Source organism: Chanodichthys erythropterus, chromosome 6 (assembly GCF_024489055.1).
Source record: "Chanodichthys erythropterus isolate Z2021 chromosome 6, ASM2448905v1, whole genome shotgun sequence".
NCBI lineage: Eukaryota > Metazoa > Chordata > Actinopteri > Cypriniformes > Xenocyprididae > Chanodichthys > Chanodichthys erythropterus.
In genome coordinates this window covers 9,128,188-9,149,837 of record NC_090226.1, presented here as the reverse complement: position 1 = coordinate 9,149,837, position 21,650 = coordinate 9,128,188, and the positions used below count along the sequence as shown (strand labels likewise).

Genomic DNA, 21,650 nt, shown 5'->3' with positions numbered 1-21,650 from the left:
TTGGCAATATTCTAAACAAATAGACTAAACATGATGGAAAAAGATTGAACTGTCATTCAATTGTACATTAACAGCTGAATTTGTATCAGATGTTGCACTACAAATAGCTGTCACTGAGAATACTTATTTCTGTGAATAAGTATGAAATGGATGTGTAGTTTGCATCAGTTCTAAGGTTTTCAAACATAGTTTTGAATGGATTCGGATGGATCTTTGTGATCTCTCTTTGTTTCACCAATTGCTACTAAGGTCCCGATGAATTTTTATGGCAGTCTCTTGCCAACCTTAGGAAGTAGTGTCTAGATGGGTGAAGGGCAGTGGACCAATGAGAAGTCTTGTCCTTCCCAGGCTTGGTACAAGAAGTCTTCTTCTTACCTTCTAAGAGAGGTCTGGATGTTGTCCTTCCATCTTTATCTGATGGCGTAGGACAGTTTGTTTGTGTTAGTCCACCGAGATCCAATCAAAATGTAGCAAACCTTTGTCCACTGTTACGGAGAGAGAGAGGGGCCCGGCCGTAAACTCGGTCCTGGAATTCACTACAGGTGGCTGTCATAACTTGGCCTATAGAGATTCCAAATCATTTTCAAACATTTTATTTGATAGAATTAGGAGAATTAGAAGATTCAGAAGTTTGGGGTCTGTAATTTTTTGTTTTGTTTTTGAAAGGGTTCTATACTCACCTAGGCTGCATTTATTTGTTCAAAAATACAGTAAAACACACAATATTGTGAATTAATAGCCCCCTTTCAATTACCAGAATTACTTGGTTACAGTATTCAGGGCTCGACAATAAGGACTGCCCGATGGCCCGAGGCCAGTGTGAACGACGCTCGGGACAGTAGACTGAACGGTCACTTGCCCGATCGGGCCAGTGCTGTAGGGTGTGCGATATATATCTTCAATGATATCGTAATTGTTGACTTAACGATCTGAAATTACCGAGTATGTCCCTCCCTTTACAAAAAACAAACACAAACACACCAGAGTGCACGCATGCACTACGTGACGTAGTCTAGTAGGTTAGACTAGTGTGCGTGCATTTTTAGAGTGCACACTGTGTGATTTAGTCGACTCTACTAAAATGCCTTTATAATGCCCCCAGAATTCAAGATAAGGGGCAAAAATGCCCCAGTACATATTTCAAATTTATATAATTTAAAATAGTTAACCGATATTGCACAAAGAGCGCTGTTTTTCTCCAAATATTAGCATGATTACAAATTTGATATTGATTTCATTCAGCGTACAGTTTAATGGACAAGAATTTAATATCAAGTGACTTTTTAATATCGAGTCTATTTTGCCAACGAAAATAGTTCCAAAGTCCACAGAATTGTTTTGCGTCTCTGAGCAACACTTTGTGAATGAATCAGCTGCTTGAATGAATCGGTTGAATCTGATTCGCTCATTTAACAGTGATTCGCTGCCACCTACTGGCGGGTTTAAATTCACATTTAAAGTGTCTTCATTTTTTTTTTTTTTTTATAATTTCAAATAACAGTATTTAACGTTTTATATTTTAAACATTAAAAACATTTTATGCATCTGTAGCTGCTCTTGACTGATTAACTTTAATAAAGTTTAATCTATTCTATAGTTATATAGTTATACATTAATTACAATTTCTGTACCTGAAAATCTCCTGTTTAAACCTACATGAAAAACTTGAAAAGCAACATTTATTTCATTGTTTGTTCTGTTGTATTTATTTGTGATATTACTCGTAATTTGATTATTTGTTCATATTTTATTTATTACAAATGTTTATTTGTCTAACAATATTTAAGTTAATCTAGTAGCTTTTGGTGTCATAAGCCTATTTATTGAGGTTAAATGTAACAAAGACAATGATTTATAGGCCCATTTTCTTGTCTTTTACTTTTTATTAATTTTTTGTTGTGGGGCCATTTGAAAATTTTGGCGGGGCAGGTGAAAATTTGAACCGGGCCAGTAGAAAAAATCCTTAGCGTTGAGCCCTGGAATTACTTAGAAATTACCAGTAAATACACAAATATGCTGTTCACACAAGCAATGGTGTTCTGGCTTTTTACCGTTTAAGAGACCATTCACACGTCAGCAGCAACATGCTGGTAAATTCTGTAATGTCAGTCATCGCAAATTATCTTTAAATGCTGCAACGTTGTCTTCATTCATCTGCATGAGGAGAGGCGCTTTAGTTTCATTATCTGTTCAATTTGCCAATATTTTTTGATGTCCGAGTGATAGGCGTAAGAAGATGAACAAACAGAATGTGTTTTTGCTCTTAAAAACTAAAATTATAGTATTCAACTGCAGCGCTGCAGCGCTGATGAATGGATAAGAAGGCAGTTTCTCGAGCATGAGATGCTGGAAAAAGCTGTGAGACGTGACACTTCGGATGTCCATCTAGTGCGTATTCACATAGAAAAACTATTAAAAAGCAGCGGGGCTTAATGTAAACAGCACAGAGTAATCAAGTCATCTCCACAAGAACATTATGATTGGCCCAAAGCAGACTTCTTACAACATCGGGTTCTCACTTTGTACATGCTCATACCAGTAATCTGCATTCTTTGTACACACACAGCATCATATTGGTAATTTACTGGTTATGTTACTTTTTCATACTGGTAAATTATGAATCACCAGAACCGATTTACTTGTATTTTTGGAAAGGTCCTGTTGACACATGATCTCTTAACAATTTACCAGTAAATGTATGTGTAAAAGGGGCTAACTTAACTACAACTTAAAATAACTTTATTTTAATGTTTTAATAGTTTTGACAAAATACTAAATAAGAGAATAACTTTTGCAGTTTAGAGTTCCCTTGGTTACCTCTGTAAACAAAGCAGCACCAGTGCTGCACTTATATAAACACTACTTTAATAGGCATCATACGGAGGTAAGATTAAAAGAAAATCTAAACTTTTGTGAAGTAAGTCAGTTCCTTCACACAAATTACATTTTTGAAAATTACTGCAATGCATGTTGTGTGCCAGTCCCCGACAAAAAAAACCGGAACTGGCCGTTTCTGATTGATGGTCAGTAGACCGGTGCATCTCTACTACTGGCAACCCTTTACCTGAAGCTTTAATGAGGAGAACACGATCCCATGTTGGGGAAAGAAGAGAGTGGAAGAAGAGGTGTGTTGTGTGTTTTTTTTTTTTTTTTTTTTTTTTTTTTTTTTTAAATAAAGTAGTTTGAACCATACACAGCTGCATTTTTGCCGCAGTTCTCACAGCTGGTGTGAACAAGCTAAAGTCTTTTGCGTCATAAAAATGTGATCGGTTTATGTGATTGGCAAGATGAGAAACCACCTATAGAATCAAAGGAAGTAATTGACAACATTTTCGGATAAGTTGCCGATCATTTGGAGCATTCCTAGAAACTATACAAAAAGGTTTTTCGTATCCATGTTTGACCTCAAAGCATATAAACTCCCCAGGTTGGGAACCACTGCATTACATATTATTTAAGCGCTATGCCCTACGATGATCTGTTACGCCACACTACCTAGCATCAAAAAGCATGTCATTTGAAATTCATAATTAAAGTTGAAGTGATTTGAAAGCAGAGACTTCTGATGTCTTTTGGTGAAAAGGTTAAAAACTACACATTTGTGGCTGTATTTAGCATGCTAATTGTTGTCCAGGTCACAACAATTGAAAAAGGTGCAGAAATAGAGAAGCTTGTGGAGAAGATCTTGGTTATGTAACCAAGCTGTTCACACAGAACACATTTTCTGTGCTGCTTTTTCTATTTAAACATTTGTTAGACAGAAGTATTTGACCATTGCACTCGTTTCTCACATGAGAGCTACATATTTAAGTTAAAAGTTAAAACTGTTAAAAAAACATGTTTCGAGACTTGGCTTTTTTTTTAATCAATAATCAATTTACATGTAGTAATCAGTCTAAATGTATGCGCTTATGCAGTCATGTTATTTCATTGCTTTATAAACAATTTAATGCGGTGCTTTAATATTTTGCTCATTGCACCCTCTTGTGGCCTCAGGAGACAAGACAAACCTGAAATTATTCTTTTTAAATTCTGATTTAGTTTTTCATCCATTTTTACAGCCCTAGTTTAGCTTTAGCTCTGAGGAAGACTGAGTTTCTTTCCCTGATAACTGTTCATGAGATCAGTTGAACTGAAGCTAATCCTGTTGGCTGAGCTGCCATATGATGGTGCTCAGCAGAGATCGGGAGGTTGAGGTTAGGTATATGAACTGCAATTAGCTCCTTGTTTCCAAGGTGTAACTCCTCTAAAATGACAACAAAAAGTTAGAAGGGTGTAAAGGCACCATATTCAGGCCCTGAAATTTAGCTACATTTTTACATGGGTTACAAAATCTTGATCTTGCAAATTAATTAGTTGTGAAATTTGATTTAATCCAGTGTGAATCACTTCAAGAGCTTTTAAAATTCTTAGTTGCCATACTGAGTACAGGGGAGGGAGGACCACCTGATATTTAGATAATTATAAAGCAAATATAATTACAGCCAAGTAGCAAAAGATGTATTTGCTGTCTCCGTTAAATTGAGTATGACAACGACTTATTTTAATTGCATGTCTGTGGTATGTTTTAAATAATTTGTTTTTTCTCTCAGCCAGATTGAGAAAACAAACACTGTCAGAGTGAATGCCAAGTAGATGGAAGGTTCTACAATTAGGCTTGTAAATGGTTTTTTTCATGAGTGTATTTCATCCAATTACTTTTTCCTTACATTGTTTTTTTGGAATGTTTTTATTTTAAAGTCTTTATATCTATAGGTTAATTATCTTTTTTTCTTCTCTGTAAAGTGACAGTGCAATAGGCACCATTGGGCTGTAATTGTCCTTTTTTTTTAAACTTAAAATGCTGAATTTTAAATTGATGTTGGTTTACTGAGTGCATTGTGAAGTTGAAGGCATTAATTTTTGAACTAGTAAGGTTCTATATGTGTAGACCAGTGGTTCTTAAACTTTTTTCCCAGTGGGCCGCACAATGGTCCAAATGAAAGTCTCACGGTCCGCATATAATTTACATATTACGTCACCAATACAAACCAATCAGATTTAATGTTATCGTATTAGCAAATACTATTATTATACCTAGATGTTGCACACAATAAATAACAAATAAAAACTAACTTACTGACATTAGCTTTACAATAATTATCAGTAATGCTCAATGAACACACAAACTGTATAAATCACTTTAAGTTGCTATTTAATTCTGTATGACTTTGACTTTCTTCAACAGCATCGCAATAGTCACCAAACAATCACATAAACGCCTTAATAGGCAAATGTTACTCAGCTCTTTTTACAAACAACATTAAGCGCATTGTAATTACAATCTCTGACGATATCAAGCATTCTGTCATGTCGCAATCCCTCGCGCAGCATCGGATCCGTGAGCGCGCGCAGAGTTGGACTCATTCCAGCCGCAAACACATCAATTTCACAGTTCAGTCTTTTGAAATTGTAGGTTTGGCTTGTCAAGTAGCCTAGTTTACTACAGAGCAAACAGGAAGGCCGTCCATCTCGCTCAACTGATTCTTCCATTCTTCTTACCTTCGATGCTGACTCTTCTTGTTTGCATGTGTTCCTTCATTGTATGTTCCTCATTTTGTTTTTCTCTAATAACAAATTTGACCATTTTTGACCAGGCTTAAATTTACAAAATTAATGGCTACTGTTTGAATTCTTCCTAAGCGCGCACTTGTGTTTGTTTCGTTAACTGAGTGATTGCGTCATTAGCTTACATTGCCTGATGTCTGAAAATAATAAATGCTCACCAAAATTATTTTATATGACAAATTAAGCATTATAGCTAATTTATATTTATTTAATTCACTTTAATTTAAATTTTAAAACAAAAATAAATTGTATGCTATAATTTTTATTATAAATGCTAATTATTTTTAATTGTGATCGGCATATCGCGAGCCGCATTTACATTTGTGACGGGCCGCAGGTTGAGAACCACTGCTCCACACCCATTCAAACGCTTGCTGCAGTGAAGTGTCGCGTTGCGGGACTCGCACCCAATTACACTCACTGGATGTCATGGCAACTGAATCATCGAGGAAAACTTTAAATATCTCGCCTTCGCTTTAATTTCTGACCATCTCCAAAAAGACATAAAACACTCAACAAATGATTCTGGCATGCGTTTATCAAAGTAGGAAATCCAGACTTGTAATCCCTTAACACAATTACTGCTGTTGAAATACGAAATTGAGGCGGGTCCGGATTGAATTCCCTCCGGGTCCGGATCCGGACCGGAGTCCGGACTCTGAGAAGTGCTGGTGTAGACTATGTGTGTGTGTAATATATATATATATATATATATATATATATAAATATAAATAATTTTTTTTTTTTATGAATGTAGAAAAGCAATAGGAAACTTGCTTATTGCCATTGGATCCAAATTGACATGGTTTATTCATTATTTGAGATTTTTTTTGTTGGTATAAAGGTTTTCTCAAAAGTCTTTCAGAAGGTCACTTGTCTTGTTTCTGGTATTTCATGCTAAGTTCAGTAATTGAGAGGTTTCTGTGATTGAGAGGTTTTGTGTTTTTGGAGGTCTGTGTTTCTTTTAATGAAGGTCATTTCCCATGCACAGACTTTCTGATTGATCACCAGCACAGCATGTTTACACTGAAGCATGTGAATTTGTTTTGACTCCATTAATGAAGTAAGACTGATGGCTGTGATGCTTGGCCAAGCCACCAATAACTGCACTCTGTGTGTGTGTTTGACTATTGTGTGTACCACTAGCTGAATTAATAGTGCATGTAAATGTTTAAAGGAAGGTTGTGAAAATGTAGATTTGGAATTTGACTGATTATAATGCCTGCCATCTGGGATGGAGTCGAACTGTTTGCATGAGCCGTGCTGGGTTACTGCTAAATAATCCAATTCTCTCTCTAATGGAGGACTGGAAAGAACCTAGACTAAGAATACAGGCAAAATGTGCTGTTGTTTGTTTGCTTTGTTCCTCCTTATGAGATTTGGCAAACCATTCCTCTAAAGAATTTCCAAAATAAAATACCGCAACAGCATTAGCAAACATGCTTTTCCTGAGCACCGCGAAAGCCGTTTTTCCTCAGCACACGAGAGCGATCCAAGCAACAGATGGGTCTAATTTGGTCCTTAATCCAACATGCAGACATTCCAATTGCATATTAGCACATTCATATGTCACCAAGGAACATTTTCCATTTACAATTGCCTATGAAACTTTTGTCTTTTACACAGATGGCAGCATGCAATGGTGAGCTTGTAACCATGGAGAGCAGTTACAAAATTGCACTGCATGCAATTCAATTCTCCGTCTTGAATTTTACGCCTCATCTTTTTGTCACTCTTATTCTGAATTGGTCTTTAATGTGCATGGAGCACTGTGCTCGGGTCCCTTAGTAATTGTCAAGGGATGGCGGTGTAGAATTAAATTAGAAGGCTTCTTCTCTCTCGTCTTGATAATTGCATTTGCAATTATTTCTTCATACATGTAATATTGCAGGCATTTCTTCACTTGGACTAATCAACAAATTTGATCTGAGAAAGATTATAAAAGAAGCTAAAAAAAACCCTTTCTCTCTCGCTCTCTCGCTCTCTCTCTCTCTCTCTCTCTCTCGCACATACTCGCTCTCTCTCTCTCTCTCTCGCACAGACTCTCTCTCTCTCTCTCTCTCTCTCTCACATACTCTCTCTCTCTCTCTCTCTCTCGCACATACTCTCTCTCTCTCTCTCTCTCTCTCTCACATACTCGCTCTCTCTCTCTCTCTCTCTCGCACATACTCGCTCTCTCTCTCTCTCTCTCTCTCTCGCACATACTCGCTCTCTCTCTCTCTCTCTCGCACATACTCTCTCTCTCTCTCTCTCTCTCTCGCACATACTCTCTCTCTCTCTCTCTCTCTCTCGCACATACTCGCTCTCTCTCTCTCTCTCTCTCTCTCGCACATACTCGCGCGCTCTCTCTCTCTCTCTCTCTCTCTCTCTCTCTCTCTCTCACAAACTCGCTCTCTCTCTCTCTCTCTCTCTCTCTCTCTCTCTCTCTCTCTCTCACAGACTCTCTCTCTCTCTCTCTCTCTCTCTCTCGCACATACTCGCGCGCTCTCTCTCTCGCTCTCTCTCTCTCTCTCTCTCTCTCTCACAAACTCTCTCTCTCTCTCTCTCTCTCGCACATACTCGCTCTCTCTCTCTCTCTCTCTCGCACATACTCGCTCTCTCTCTCTCTCTCTCTCGCACATACTCGCTCTCTCTCTCTCTCTCTCTCTCTCGCACATACTCGCGCGCTCTCTCTCTCTCTCTCTCTCTCTCTCTCTCTCTCTCTCTCTCTCTCTCTCTCTCTCTCTCTCTCGCACATACTCGCGCTCTCTCTCTCTCTCTCTCTCGCACATACTTGCGCTCTCTCTCTCTCTCTCTCGCACATACTCGCTCTCTCTCTCTCTCTCTCACACGCGCACTCTCTCTCTCTCTCACACGCACACACACACACAACACACACACGTCTGTATGAAAATATAAATCCTTGAAACTCATTAGCAGGCTTAATTGACAGGTTGATGCATTTTATGCATCGTCTTGTGGATTTCATGTTAATGAAAGACTAGGGTATTGATTGATTGTTGGTGGTTTCTGTGTAGTGACAGTTTGGATCCTAAGCTTTCTTTGTCAGTATTTTCACCACTTACACATCAGCTTCATTAAATTATCTGGAAAGTTTGGCATATGTGTTTGTGTTGCCATGCTTAGGCTTAAGAGACTCCAAAAACTGCACATTTTTTTGGCAAGATGGCTTTAAACTTTGGAAGTCTTACAAGAGATGCTAGCCAATTAATCTCATTTAATTAAACTAATATCTTGGCATCTGTGTGGTGACACTGTAGACCAGTTTAATTCTTTGGTGTTTTTCATTTTCATTTCATTTATTTATAAAGCACAAATAAACACAACAAAAGTTGACCACTGTCACTAAATTTAAAGGGTTAGTTCACCCAAAAATGAATTTTATGTCATTAATGACTCACCCTCATGTCTTTCCAAACCCATAAGACCTCCGTTCATCTTCGGAACACAGTTTAAGATATTTTAGATTTAGTCCAAGAGTTTTCTGTCCCTCCATTGATAATGTTTTTATTACCTTTCTGGACATGGACAGTATAGCGTACAAACATTTTCAAAGTAGTCCATGTGACATCAGTGGGTTAGTTAGAATGTTTTGAAGCATCAAAAATACATTTTGGTCCAAAAATAACAAAAACTACGACTTTATTCAGCATTGTCTTCTCTTCCGGAATCCTTTCCATTGAATTGATTCCATATATAAGGGGTGTAACGATTTATCGCAGTACGATATTTTGCGATGCAAAAATGTTACGATATGTATCGTAGAGTGATGCCGATACTTTTACGATATGGAGGCAGTCTAAACTTATTGGTTGAGCTGCCGATGTGACCTACTCTGCTACAAGGAGGTGGCAGTTAGAGAAACCGGGTTGTCACTGCATATTAAAGGTGTGTCTCAGTCAGCTCTCTAGTTCAGTAAGTCTTTCGTGCACAACATCGAATCTTGCAAGCAGGTTTAAACGTTTCTCGCGTCAGTCTCTTGCTTGGTCGCGTGAGAAAAGTCTTGGCTTTCTTTCACCGCAGTGCAACAGCTGTGCTCACAGAAAAGCAAAAAAAAAAGCTTAAACTTTAAGAAGTTCCGTGGGGCCGTTCACATATTGCGTCTTTTCCACGTGCAAGTCAGTTATTTCAATGGGCTCAACGCGTCGCGACGCGCATCCGGTGCGTTTTCTAGGCGCATTGAGATGAACAATCATAGCTGTACAGCTGTCTCTCATCTCCATAAATATATCTCATAGTAAAGCTAATGCAAGGGCTATAAATCATTTATCCTGTGCTGAAACTTCCTGATCATCTTAGAGAGCGCAGTTCATGGTTGCATAGCAATGACCGACGCCACAGGAGCGCAAGCGCTTTGGAAATAAGGAGAAGCGGTGCGGCCGCTCCTTCCACGCATTTTTAGATGCGACATGTGAACGGCCCCTATTCATAATTTTAAGTTCATGTTAGATTTAACATTATTTTTCAGTGACGGACAGACCTATTCAGCTGTTGATTTGAATACAGAAGGTTTTTATTAATCCTTGAAATGTGATCATGCATGTACAACAAGGGAAATTATTGAAATTTGTTAATGTTTTTTTTGAATAAATGTTGTTTGAATTTCTGTTTCATTTTGTTCAAAATATTGTGATGCGTATCGTATCGTCAACTCCGTATCGGGCTACGTACCGTGACCTGAGCGTATCGTTACACCCCTAAATAATATATATATATATATATATATGTGTGTGTGTGTGTGTGTGTGTGTGTGTGTGTGTGTATTAGGAGTGCAATGGTTCTCGGTAAAAAATTTTAACCGTACCGTTTTCCACTTACAGTTCGGCACGCACTTGCACTGCGGTCCATCTCAAATGACGACGCATCTATTGGTTAATATGGTTTGTTTAAAATGGCAACATGGGAAAACAGACAGAGTTTAGATAATGTTTGTTTCAGTCGATGGATGTGCAAAACTTTACAACAACGATAATCAAAAAGCGTGGACAAAACAGTCACTCTTTGTAAACTGTTCCCTTCGAGTGCTGTATGCTCTAATGTCCTGTCATTTACGCCGTCATTACCCGGGTGTTGATAGCGCGCGAGCGCAGGTGAGACCTGAACAGCTCACATTGCTATCTGTGTTTAAACTTAACTCATTTAAACTTTGCTAATTTAAACATTCAAGATCAAGACGCGAAAGAGAACTCATGCGCGCTGTGAGAAGATTTGTGTGCACTCATCCGAAGTGCGCACGCTTATTTCAGACAGCTCGCAAATGCAGAGTTCTCTTTCAAGTAGGGGTGTAACGATACGCTCAGGTCACGATACGATACGTATCTCGATACGGAGTTCACGATACGATACGTATCACGATATTTTAAACAAAATGAAACTGAAATTCAAACAAGATTTATTAAAAAAAAACATTAACAAATTTCAATAATTGTCCTTGTTGTACACACAAGATCACATTTCAATTAAATAAATAAATATAAAATTTTAATAAAAACCTTCTGTATTCAAATTAACAGTTGAATAGGGCTGTCTGTCACTAAAATTTTTTTTTTAAATTTAACGTGAACTTAGAATTATGAATAGGGGCCGTTCACATATCGCGTCTAAAACGCGTGGCAGGCACAGCCGCACCGCTTCTCCTTCTTTCCAAAGCGCTTGCGCTCCCGTGGCGTCGGTCGTTGCTATGCAACCTTGAACTGGGCTCTCCAAGAGGATCAGAGGAACAAGAGGATGTTTCTGCAAAGGATAAATGATTTCTAGCCCTTGCATTAGTTTTACTACGAGATATATTGATGGAGATAAGATATAAAAACCACCATGTACAGCTATGATCAGCTATTCGGCTGAGCTTTTAATGTTTTGTTACGGAAAGGCCATAGCTGATCGGTTGATTCTTGTCACACGACCTGCGGTGCGCTTGCGGCATTCTGAGAAGTTGAGAATTGCATGCGCGTCGCAACCGCGTTGATCCCATTATGAGCGCGCCTGCCGCGCGGCTACATTTGAAAATAATAACTGACTTGCACGCGGAAAAGAGGCAATATGTGAACGGCGCCACAGAACTTAAAGCAAAGCATCGCAAGCGTCTTTTGCTTTTCTGTGAGCACAGCTGTTGCTGTGCACTGCGGTGAAAGAAAGCCACGACTTTTCTCACGCGACCATGCAAGAGACTGACATGAGAAACGTTTAAACCTGCTTGCAAGATTCAATGTGTGCCCGAAACACTTACTGAACTAGAGAGCTGATTGAGACACACCATCTACGATAAATCGTTACACCCCTAATACTTATAGTAATTTAAAAATGTGGTAGCATTGGATCTGGACAGGAAGGATAACTCTGGGAGTTGGAAGGGGTGTGTCGCGATTCTGCCTTCTCAAATCGCGATACAGGTTCGTGGACCTGCGTATCGCGATTTCGATTTCATATCGCATATCGTTACAGCCCTACTTTCAAGTCTTGCGCTTCAGCTGACAAATTCATACAAAAATTATGTCAACATGCCCGTCTTGGTGAGTATCATAGCAAACATAGTCGGTTTTGTTTTAAGTGAAGGTATGATAGTCGAGAAAGACATCGCATGTGTAACAGTATAGGCCTACTGGATCGATAGAACATATATGTATATATATATATATATGTGTTTGTGTGTGTACATAATATTTATGAGTGACTGAATCATTGAATCATTAATTCAAACCCTTTTTTTTTTTTTACATAATTCATTCAAATTAATGAAACATTTTTAAATAGACTGCTGCAATTAACATTTTGCCAGAACCTATATGTCAGTGTATTTTAAGCTTTGTTCCAGCTATGTCACCTGTCATGTGGACTGCAATATCATCTACAGTGCCACTGCGAAATGATTCTAATCACCTCTCTCTCTCTCTCTCTCTCTCTCTCTCTCTCTCTCTCTCTCTCTCTCTCTCTCTCTCTCTCTCTCTCTCTCACACAAACGCACTGTTTATAGCACTTAAACATCAGAACACTTACAGATGACGTGGTAAGAGTCCTTTATTCAGGTTTTTCTCCCTCTGTCAAATATTCACTCTTTTTCATTCTGTCTTGTTCTTCATTAACAAGCTTACATTTTTGATTTGATTCCTTCTCTGATATCTGATATTAACTCCTTATCACAACTATTAGAGGGTCAATGCCTAACACAGTATTTCAGTCGCATAACCACAGCATTTTATTCAGTCAGCTAACTCAGCACAGGTTTTTTTATTTTTTTATAAATAAAATAAAATAAAAAAAATACTAATCTATCATTACTACAAATGTACTGTGATGTCCGCCCCCGCACCCCCCCCCCCTCCCCCACACACACACATTTTTTAATTTTTCCTTGACAAGTGCTATCTTTCTTGCTTGTCTAACTCTTTTGGACTGCCTTTTATCAAGCATGTCATGCTTTATATTTACATCACCAATGAGGCTGCATGTATCTGTAAAACTAATACAACTTGTGAAGCTATTCAGCTCATGGTAAGTATGTGGAATGTCTGTCTGTCTGTGTCTGACAATACCATGATGAATTTATAGAAAAGAGGAATTAATTTTGTTAGACCTAACATAAACAAAATCCAGAATTAAATCAGGAAATTTGACAATCAGGATGTAAGAATATATTATAATAATTATCCAGAGAAACTGGTAGTGGTACAACATAAAATGTACATAGTACATAATGTGGTCTGGTCTTAACATTTTGAAATTTTGTTTTTGTATCAGGGTAGACCACAATGTAATTTAGACTAAGTAAACCTGGAAAAGTGGAAAATGTAAGTAACCTGTCAGAAAACCCTTTAGTGAATGCAAAATCAGGTTAATTAACAATTACATTTTTTAATTCTTATTAGCAAAGATTGCTAGAATTGTTTGTATGATTTTCTTTAAGTATGATGAAACAAAGATGGTGCTGAATTCTGAAGCATGTTAGAATTTCATGTACTGGTCTGAATTTCATTAAACATTAGTTGTATCAAGCCTGTGCAGCTGGACCTGTTTCCTCTAGCAGCAGCAGAAGGTAATGAAATATTTTGGTTGGAGGACTTTAGGTCATGGAGTGGAGCAGTCAGTTAATTTAAACCGCACCTAGACCATCTTATCGATGGAACTCAGTGGCCGTTTTTTACCCTCATGCTGAATAGCCCCAACTTTGGCATTTAGCACTGCAATCACCTCCATCCTTCTTTCGATCTCATATCATCCTTCTCGCTTTCCTCACTTCTGCCATGCTTACTCACTATTCATCTCTTCACCAGGTTTCCTCTTTCCTCAATACATTTCAATCTTCTCTTCTTTAATTCTTCGCCTCCTGGGTCATTTAATCGTTTCCATCTCTCTCTCTCTCGCGCTCTCTCTCTCTGTCTCTCTCTCTTACAATCCTCCTTTATGGTAAGATCACTCTTGTGGTCTTAAAATGTTTAGATTCTTTTGCATTATCGATTGTCATCAAAATGTGTTTTTGTTTGTGTTGGTTTGGTATCGATTCTCAGTCTCTAGTCGCCATAGGGAAGGTAGACTCAGGAACAGGGTAATCAGGATTATGATGAGGTAGACACCGCTGGGACACTCCTTTGCTCTCTCTATAATGCACATGCACCCTGAAGTCAGGTGCGGTCTGAAATGAACGCATGACTGGATTTATTCATGAATGAAGTGAATAAGAAAAGAATCTAAATTAATTACAAATTGAGAATAAGGTAAATGAGCATCTTGGTAGTGGATAACTGATATATTGCCAAGGCTGATAAATCATTCTATATAGATATTATTATTATTAATATTATTATTATTATTATTATTATTTTTTTTTTTTTTTTATTATTTTTTTTAATTACCGACATCAGCTGATACATTTTTCTGATAAATTATTAGACAAAACTGTTGAAGTAAACCGTATGCGAAGTAGGGATGGGCATTTCAAGCAAAAATACTATTCGAAGAACGCTGGGAATTATTTGAATATTATTCGAAAATCGCACCCCTCCCCCTCATGCACACATAACGCATGTATGCTAATGTACACACACACAGGGCTCTCAAGTCTCACGCATTGGGCGTGACACACACGCATTTCAACCCGTTCACATGCTCACACGCCGCACCTTGTATTTCTCACGCAGAGAAATCTCCAGGATAATGCACAACAAGTTGCGCCGCTATTAGAGGAATCAAGCGAGTTCCCCATAGAGTTCAGAAGGCCCTGCCACGCACCAGTTAATCTAATAAAAAAATATAGCTACCGAACAGCCAATCAGAAAATAGAATTATTGTATCCGGGTAAGATTTAGATATTCCCGCCACAAAAATATTTATGTTCTGATTCCACTGACACATTCTGTGATTCACGGGCTCGCGCACTGATTCAGATGCTCGCTGAAGTAGTTGGCTACAGAGGAGGACATCTGTTAGTCACATTGATTCACATCTGGCTACAGACTGATCGTGATCGATGTGGGACCATATCCTATGAGTACAGTAAGTCATCTCATCAAATTGCTGGGGAATATTTGTGTCCAGGCAGCTGTAGGTTAGTTAACAGTTTGTCCAGAGTACTTTTACGTGAACTTGCCTGGCTAGTAGTGATGGGCATTTTTCCAAAATATTGTATTCGAATATTTGGGCTAGTAAAAAAACGAATATTCGTGTATTTAAAGCTGCAGTCCAACTTTTTTTGTGTTAAAAATTTACAAAAATTATATAATGAGAATATACAACATGAATCCATTTTCCAAACCGTGTTTCTGTCTTATCTTGAATCATTACGATACACTTATAATAAGTGTTTATATTCGGACTCTTTCAGACCGGACTGGTAGGACTCGCCGCAGAGTATGTAACTTCGTGACTCGCCATAGACATACCGACATACACGGAGAAAAGTAGCTCCGCCTAGAATGTTCCTCCGCAAGACGCGTGCAGTTCTGTTTATTAACCGCTAGAGGGCCAAAAATCACGGACAGCAGCTTTAAATTACGATTATTTTGAGAAAATGAGAGACGTTTTTTATTTTTTATTCAAGTTGTCGTCACCATTTCTGAACAAACTTATGATTAGGTAATATACACAACAAGTTTGTGTTTTATCTTAAGGTTTTCATTCAGTTTAAAATATTAAACAATATGTGTAAACAAAAAATATAGGCCTAAAGAACAAAAGCATTATAGGCTCAAGCAGCGAGTGGGAAAAAACACTAGTAAAGCAGAGCGCGCCAGTTATCGAGCCGAACGTAACGTGTATATATAAGGTACACTAGAGTCGGAATATGGTTACCATGTTTATATTGTTTCACATTACAATGTTGAGGAAAAACAACAATATAATGTGTATGATTATATTACCATTATCTATCTCTCACACTCACTCACTCACTCACTCACTCACTCACATACACACAAAAATGCTGAATCAAATAAATATTTTTTTATTTGTACGAATGTCATTTTTCATATCAGACCCCTGTCCCCACCCAAACCCCCATCGCCGCCGAAATCTCACTCTGAACTCAGTTCAAAACTTGAGAGCCCTGCACACATAAACGGAAAGAGAGAGGGAGAGAGACCATTAACACTTTCAATCTTTTTTTCACGGTCATTTATAACGGTTTATAATGGTGCAGAGCAGATTGGTCAGGCTGCTCTCCACACCATTAGGAACGCCCGTGTGGCCGTGAACCTTTTACTTTCACTTTCAAATTAGCGCCAATTCGGTAGCGGGATTGCTTGAATGCTGGGTTCATTGTTGTTTTTAATGAAAAACACAACAACAAAGCAGTACAATGACAAACCCGCTTAAATGGACGCTTTTACATTTCGATTTGAAACCAAAACTTCCATTGTCGTCTTGTCAGTCAAGAGTGAGGCGAAGTGAGGTGAAATCTGACTGACTGTTGCTGATTTGTGCTGCGACTCTCGTTCGGCTCACGCTGAATTGAGTAGACACATTTAGATTTTAATTTTAGTGTCTGTTCTCTTACTGAACTAAATTATTTTTATTACTATAAAAAAAATGCGTCATGCATTGCCGAACTGAATTGTGGGTTCCGTCGCGTCGCTTCACTCGCGTTGCAAGCGGCAGAAGTTGAAGATTTCTCAACTTTTCAAGCGCCAACGCAGGCGTCATCCAATCAGATCGCCCTATGCAAATACCCTAGAGCAGTCGCAGCCAACTGCGTTCGTGCAACACCGGAAAGTAATGTGATTGGCTGTAATCACTATAACGGTTGCGTCAGCACAAGCTTCAGACACGCCCTCCATCAAGCGTTGACGCTGACGCCCCGTGTGAATGCAGCGTTAAAATTAATTTTTAATGTGTCTGTTATATGCTAAACAAGTCTAGTGTGCGTGTGAGGCAATGTCTGAGCTGATTGACAGCTTTTAGGTGCGCTATTGGCAGCGTGCGCCACCTTCTGGTTACAAGTTACCACCACATCAAATGGGGAATTCTATAATCGCACAACCTATTCGATATTCTATAATTAAATCAACTAATCGAATATTCGAAAATCGTGACACATCCCTAATGCGAAGAAGTATTATAGCATTCGCTTTCTATTAGTAATAAAACTGCATAAAAAAGCGTGTACTCTGTGCATAACTGTCCTTGTGAGTTGGATGCAGACAGGAGGAGAATTCAGCAGTCACTGGACGTGCACGATCAACAAAATTTAAATTCTTGATTTCAAACTATCCTGCACTTTATCCATATATGCATGTCATATATGTTTTTATTTGAGGAAAGAAAAAAAAAAAAATTTCCAGTACACATGGACCATTGTTGTTTACAATAAATTATGTAGTGTGACATTGGCTACCCTGCTCTCAGATATCGTTTTCAGGCATAAAATAATCAATATCTTTGGAACACTAATTCATTTGAGAAAATTTGTCGGGTGGCAGAATGGTTTAGGACATGTTTTTGATGAGGGAATCAGGTCCTTGGATAATGGAGTTTTTTTTTTTTTTTTTTTTTTTTTTTCCCCCAAGTGAGGGCTGATGTTTGGTCATGGTAGAAATGTGTTTTGGGGCTGAGAGGCTGAATTACCGAAGAGGGGTCTGGTGGAGTGATCAGAAGAGGAATGAAGCCATTAGTAACATCAAAGTGTCTGTTGGCAAAAAAGGAGAGAGACTGCATGAAAGTAAGCCGCAGACTCACTCATAAACACCTAAACAGCCCTGAAAAGCACTTCATCATCTAGATCAGCTCACGTTGGCTGCGGTATGATGCCTGTTGTTGTTATCGAGGTAGCGGCTGCACATATTTATTTATCTATTCACCGGTAACGAGTGTGGAATAGCAAAGCGCTTCTTCCCTCCGTTGGGGATGAATCTCTGTGATTAAACTGATCAGTGCCATCACTCAATGTAGCGAAGAGACGCTTTAGGGCAGCAGCAAACCAAATTAGACAGATGATGGTGTCGTTTGGTATCAGACACCACACATTTGCTCCCTGCATTGGCTCTGTACACTGTAGTCGCTAGCTTCACTCTGATCTACTGCTTGTGTTTAATTAATTTTACATCAGTGTCATTGCTGATTATCTCAGCGTGTTGCTCTCCTTCTCGCCGAGATAATGCGCAATGGGTGGCGTCGACAAAAAATATTCTCGAAGATAACTGCTGCTAATTCACCCACCCCTCGAAAGAAAGGGGCAAGGCCCTTCAAAATAAACCACCTACCTTTTCAGCCAGCGCAGACATCTCAATCACCCATCATCTTCCTGTTGCGCCCACAGGCCCAGTGAGAGAAAACAGCTCTCTGACATATCTAATCCAATTAGGAAATCATTATCTGTGTGATGCGGGGGCCCACCACCTCGATATAAATCGACAGCAAGTTACATTGTCTCTGTGGACACGCTGTTGGTTAGGCATTCTGATTGTGAAGCTGACAGACCTCTAATGAAAGTCTGCTTACGATAAAGAAAGCTATAACTGATCATGAAGTTCACAGGGTAAAGTGGGTGTTTGATAAAGATCTGAAATCTTTTGAGGCCATTAGTAGGTATGCACAAGACACCTGTGCCTTATAGATTTGTTGCCTTTTTTCAAAGATTAAATCTCACAGCCAGAACTATTAACACAGATTAAGTTCTGCATGTTGGATTAGTTTATTCACTGTTGCCTTTTATTCTATTCTTCACAATTGCAGAGCTATAATAATGGAGATCATCATGATCATAGCTTGACATCTGAGCTAGGGGGTGCCAGACCGAGCCAGTCACTTTTTTCGGTCTCATTTTAATCACATTTTAGCTTTTCTAAAAAAAACATATTTTTTACTATAGAAAATATTCACATTCACACTCCATGCAACTCCATATAATATTGAAGTGAGTTTACTATGATTACAGAGAACAGCAAGCACGTGAAGTTGTGGCAATCATATACATTGCATGTGGATTACTTGTAAGGGCTGTCTGATTTGTCACACTAAACTTAGCAATAGATGCATTGAAAATGCACTATAATCACAATATTTTAAAGTAGGCTTTTAATAAGCAAACAAAGGAGTGAAAATTTAGTCTTTAAAACAGACTGTTGGGCTGTTATTTGCCAAAATGCAGATTCATCATGTGACAACTTTTCACAGGGCTCTGCAATAAGGAGTGCTCGATGGCCCGTGTGAACGACGCTCGGGACAGCAGAAGGAATGCTCACTTGCCCAATCGGGCCAGTGCTGTAGGGTGTGCGATATATCGTCTATGTCTGTGATATTGTAATTGTTGATTTAACGATCTAAAATCGAGTATGTCCCTCAATTTACAAAAAACAAACAAAAACACACCCATTGAGTGCATGCATGCAATACGTGACATAGTCTAGTAGGTTAGACTAATGCGCGTGCATATTTAGTGTACGCTTTCACTGCGTGATTTAGTCTATTAAAATGCCTTTAGAATGCACCAGAATTCAAGATAACAGGCAAAAATGCCCCAGTATATCTTTTATATTTATATCATTTAATACAGTTAACCAATATTACACAGCGCCGTTTTTCTCCAAATATCAGCAATTACAAATGTGATATTGATTTTATACAGCGTACAGTTTAATGAACAAGAACTTAATATCAAGTGACTTACATATTAGACACCAAGTCGCCTGTTTCGCTGTATTTCGCCAACAAAAATGGTTCCAAACAAAGTCCACAGAATTGTTTTGCGTCTCTGAGCAACACTTCCTGAATGAATCAGTCGTTTGAATGAATCTGTTGAATCCGGTTGAATCTCAATGACTCGCTCATTAGCAGGGACTTGCTGCCACCTACTGGCGGGTTTAAAGTGTCTTTTAATTTTTTAAAATAATTTCAAATAACAGTATTTCATTTTTTATATTTTTATCATTTCAAAACATTATTTATGCATCTGTAACTGCTCTTGACTGATTAATAAAGTTTAATCTATACTTATATTATATATCTATAGTTATATATTTATATATAAGTATTTCTGTACCTGAAAATCCAGTTTAAACCTACATGAAAAACTTGAAGAGCATTGTTTATTTAATTTATATGTTTGTTCTGTTGTATTCACTTGTGCTAGTACTCGTAATTTGATTATTTTACTATTTTATTACTTGCTGTTTATCTAAAAAAAAAAATAAAAAAAATAAAAAAAAAAAAAAAAAAATGAGATAATCTAGTAGCTTTTGTTGTCATAACCTTATTTAATAAGGTTACATGTATCAAAAACAACAAAAACAGTAACTTGGCTTATTTTATAGGCCCATTTTCTTTACTGTTACTTTGTTAATTTTTTGTTGTGGGGCAAGTAAAAATTTTGGCGGGGCCAACTGGGCCAGTAGAAAAAATCCTTAGTGTTGAGCCTTGTTTCATGCAAATGAAATTGGAGGGGATGTTAGAGTTTGATTGAATGTTAAAAATAAAATAAAAATTCCAAATTTATTAAAATGCCTACATTATGTGCATATTTGCTTTCAAGTTGAAAATTATTTTTTATTTGTAAAACTATTTAGTATCATCTTTTGGCAATAATAATAATAATAATAATAATAATAATAATTATTATTATTATTATTATTATTATTATTATAATATTTATTGTTATTAGTTATTATTAAAAATAAGGATAACGTTATTAGAATAACATGAGAATTTTTTTCTTTTGTTTTCTTTATAATTTATTCATAATTTATTAATTTAAAATGTAATATTTATATTTTAAACATTTCTTTAAACTGTTCAAAGACAAAATGCAGAAATGGTAATATTATGAAATATGATTATAATTTAAAATAACTGTTTTCTGTTTTGAATTTCAGCCAGTCTTTAGTGTCACATCATCCTTTAGAAATATTTTAGTATGCTGATTTAGTGCTCAAATAACATTTCCTATTATTACTGTTAAAAATGGTTGCGCTGCTTAATATTTTTGTGAAAACTGTGATAATTTTTTTCAGGATCCTTGATGTATAGAAAGCTAAAAAACAAACCAAAAAAACAAACAAACAAACATTTATTTATTTGAAAATCGAAACATTTATTTGAAATTGAAATCTTTTGTAACAATGTAAGTTACTGAGCCCAGCATTTTGAATGGTAGTGTATATTTTGCACTTTTAACTAAATGGAGAAAAAAAAATTCAACATAACATAATCATTATTAATTATTATAATTTAATCCGTCTCATTCATACTTTCACAAATGTCTCATTTTTCTCTTAGTTGGACAGATTTTCCAGTATCCGGATCCCTGGCAGTAAAAAGGAACGGCCACACCTCTCCCACATGTCGAAGCATTCCTCTTCTGGTGACTGGTCCAGTTCCTCTGAATTTGAGGAGCTTTCTTCAAAGATCACGTCGGAAAAGGAAATCCTTGCCCTCTTTGAGAAAATGATGGTACGATATATGTAGTTATAAAAAAAATGTATTCTATAACTTATTTTTTGAAATGCGTAAGTATGCAAACAGAAACAAATATTGGGTCTCATTCACTAATAATTCCGTGGATTATTTGTATAGGCACAGGAGAACTTCTCACAAAAAATTTGCACCTAATTCACAAAACGTGC

At 37.5% G+C, this 21,650-nt stretch overlaps 1 protein-coding gene across 1 annotated transcript in view; it reads left to right on the top strand.

Moving 5' to 3' along the window:
* The window catches only part of diaph3 (diaphanous-related formin 3), a 332,513-nt gene that overhangs the window by 15,479 nt on the left and 295,384 nt on the right, over positions 1 to 21,650 (top strand). Inside the window, exons 2-3 of the mRNA XM_067387955.1 lie at positions 12,578 to 12,610; positions 21,304 to 21,477. Of these exons, the coding sequence (XP_067244056.1) occupies positions 12,578 to 12,610; positions 21,304 to 21,477 (207 nt within the window). The remainder of the gene's footprint in view (positions 1 to 12,577; positions 12,611 to 21,303; positions 21,478 to 21,650) is intronic.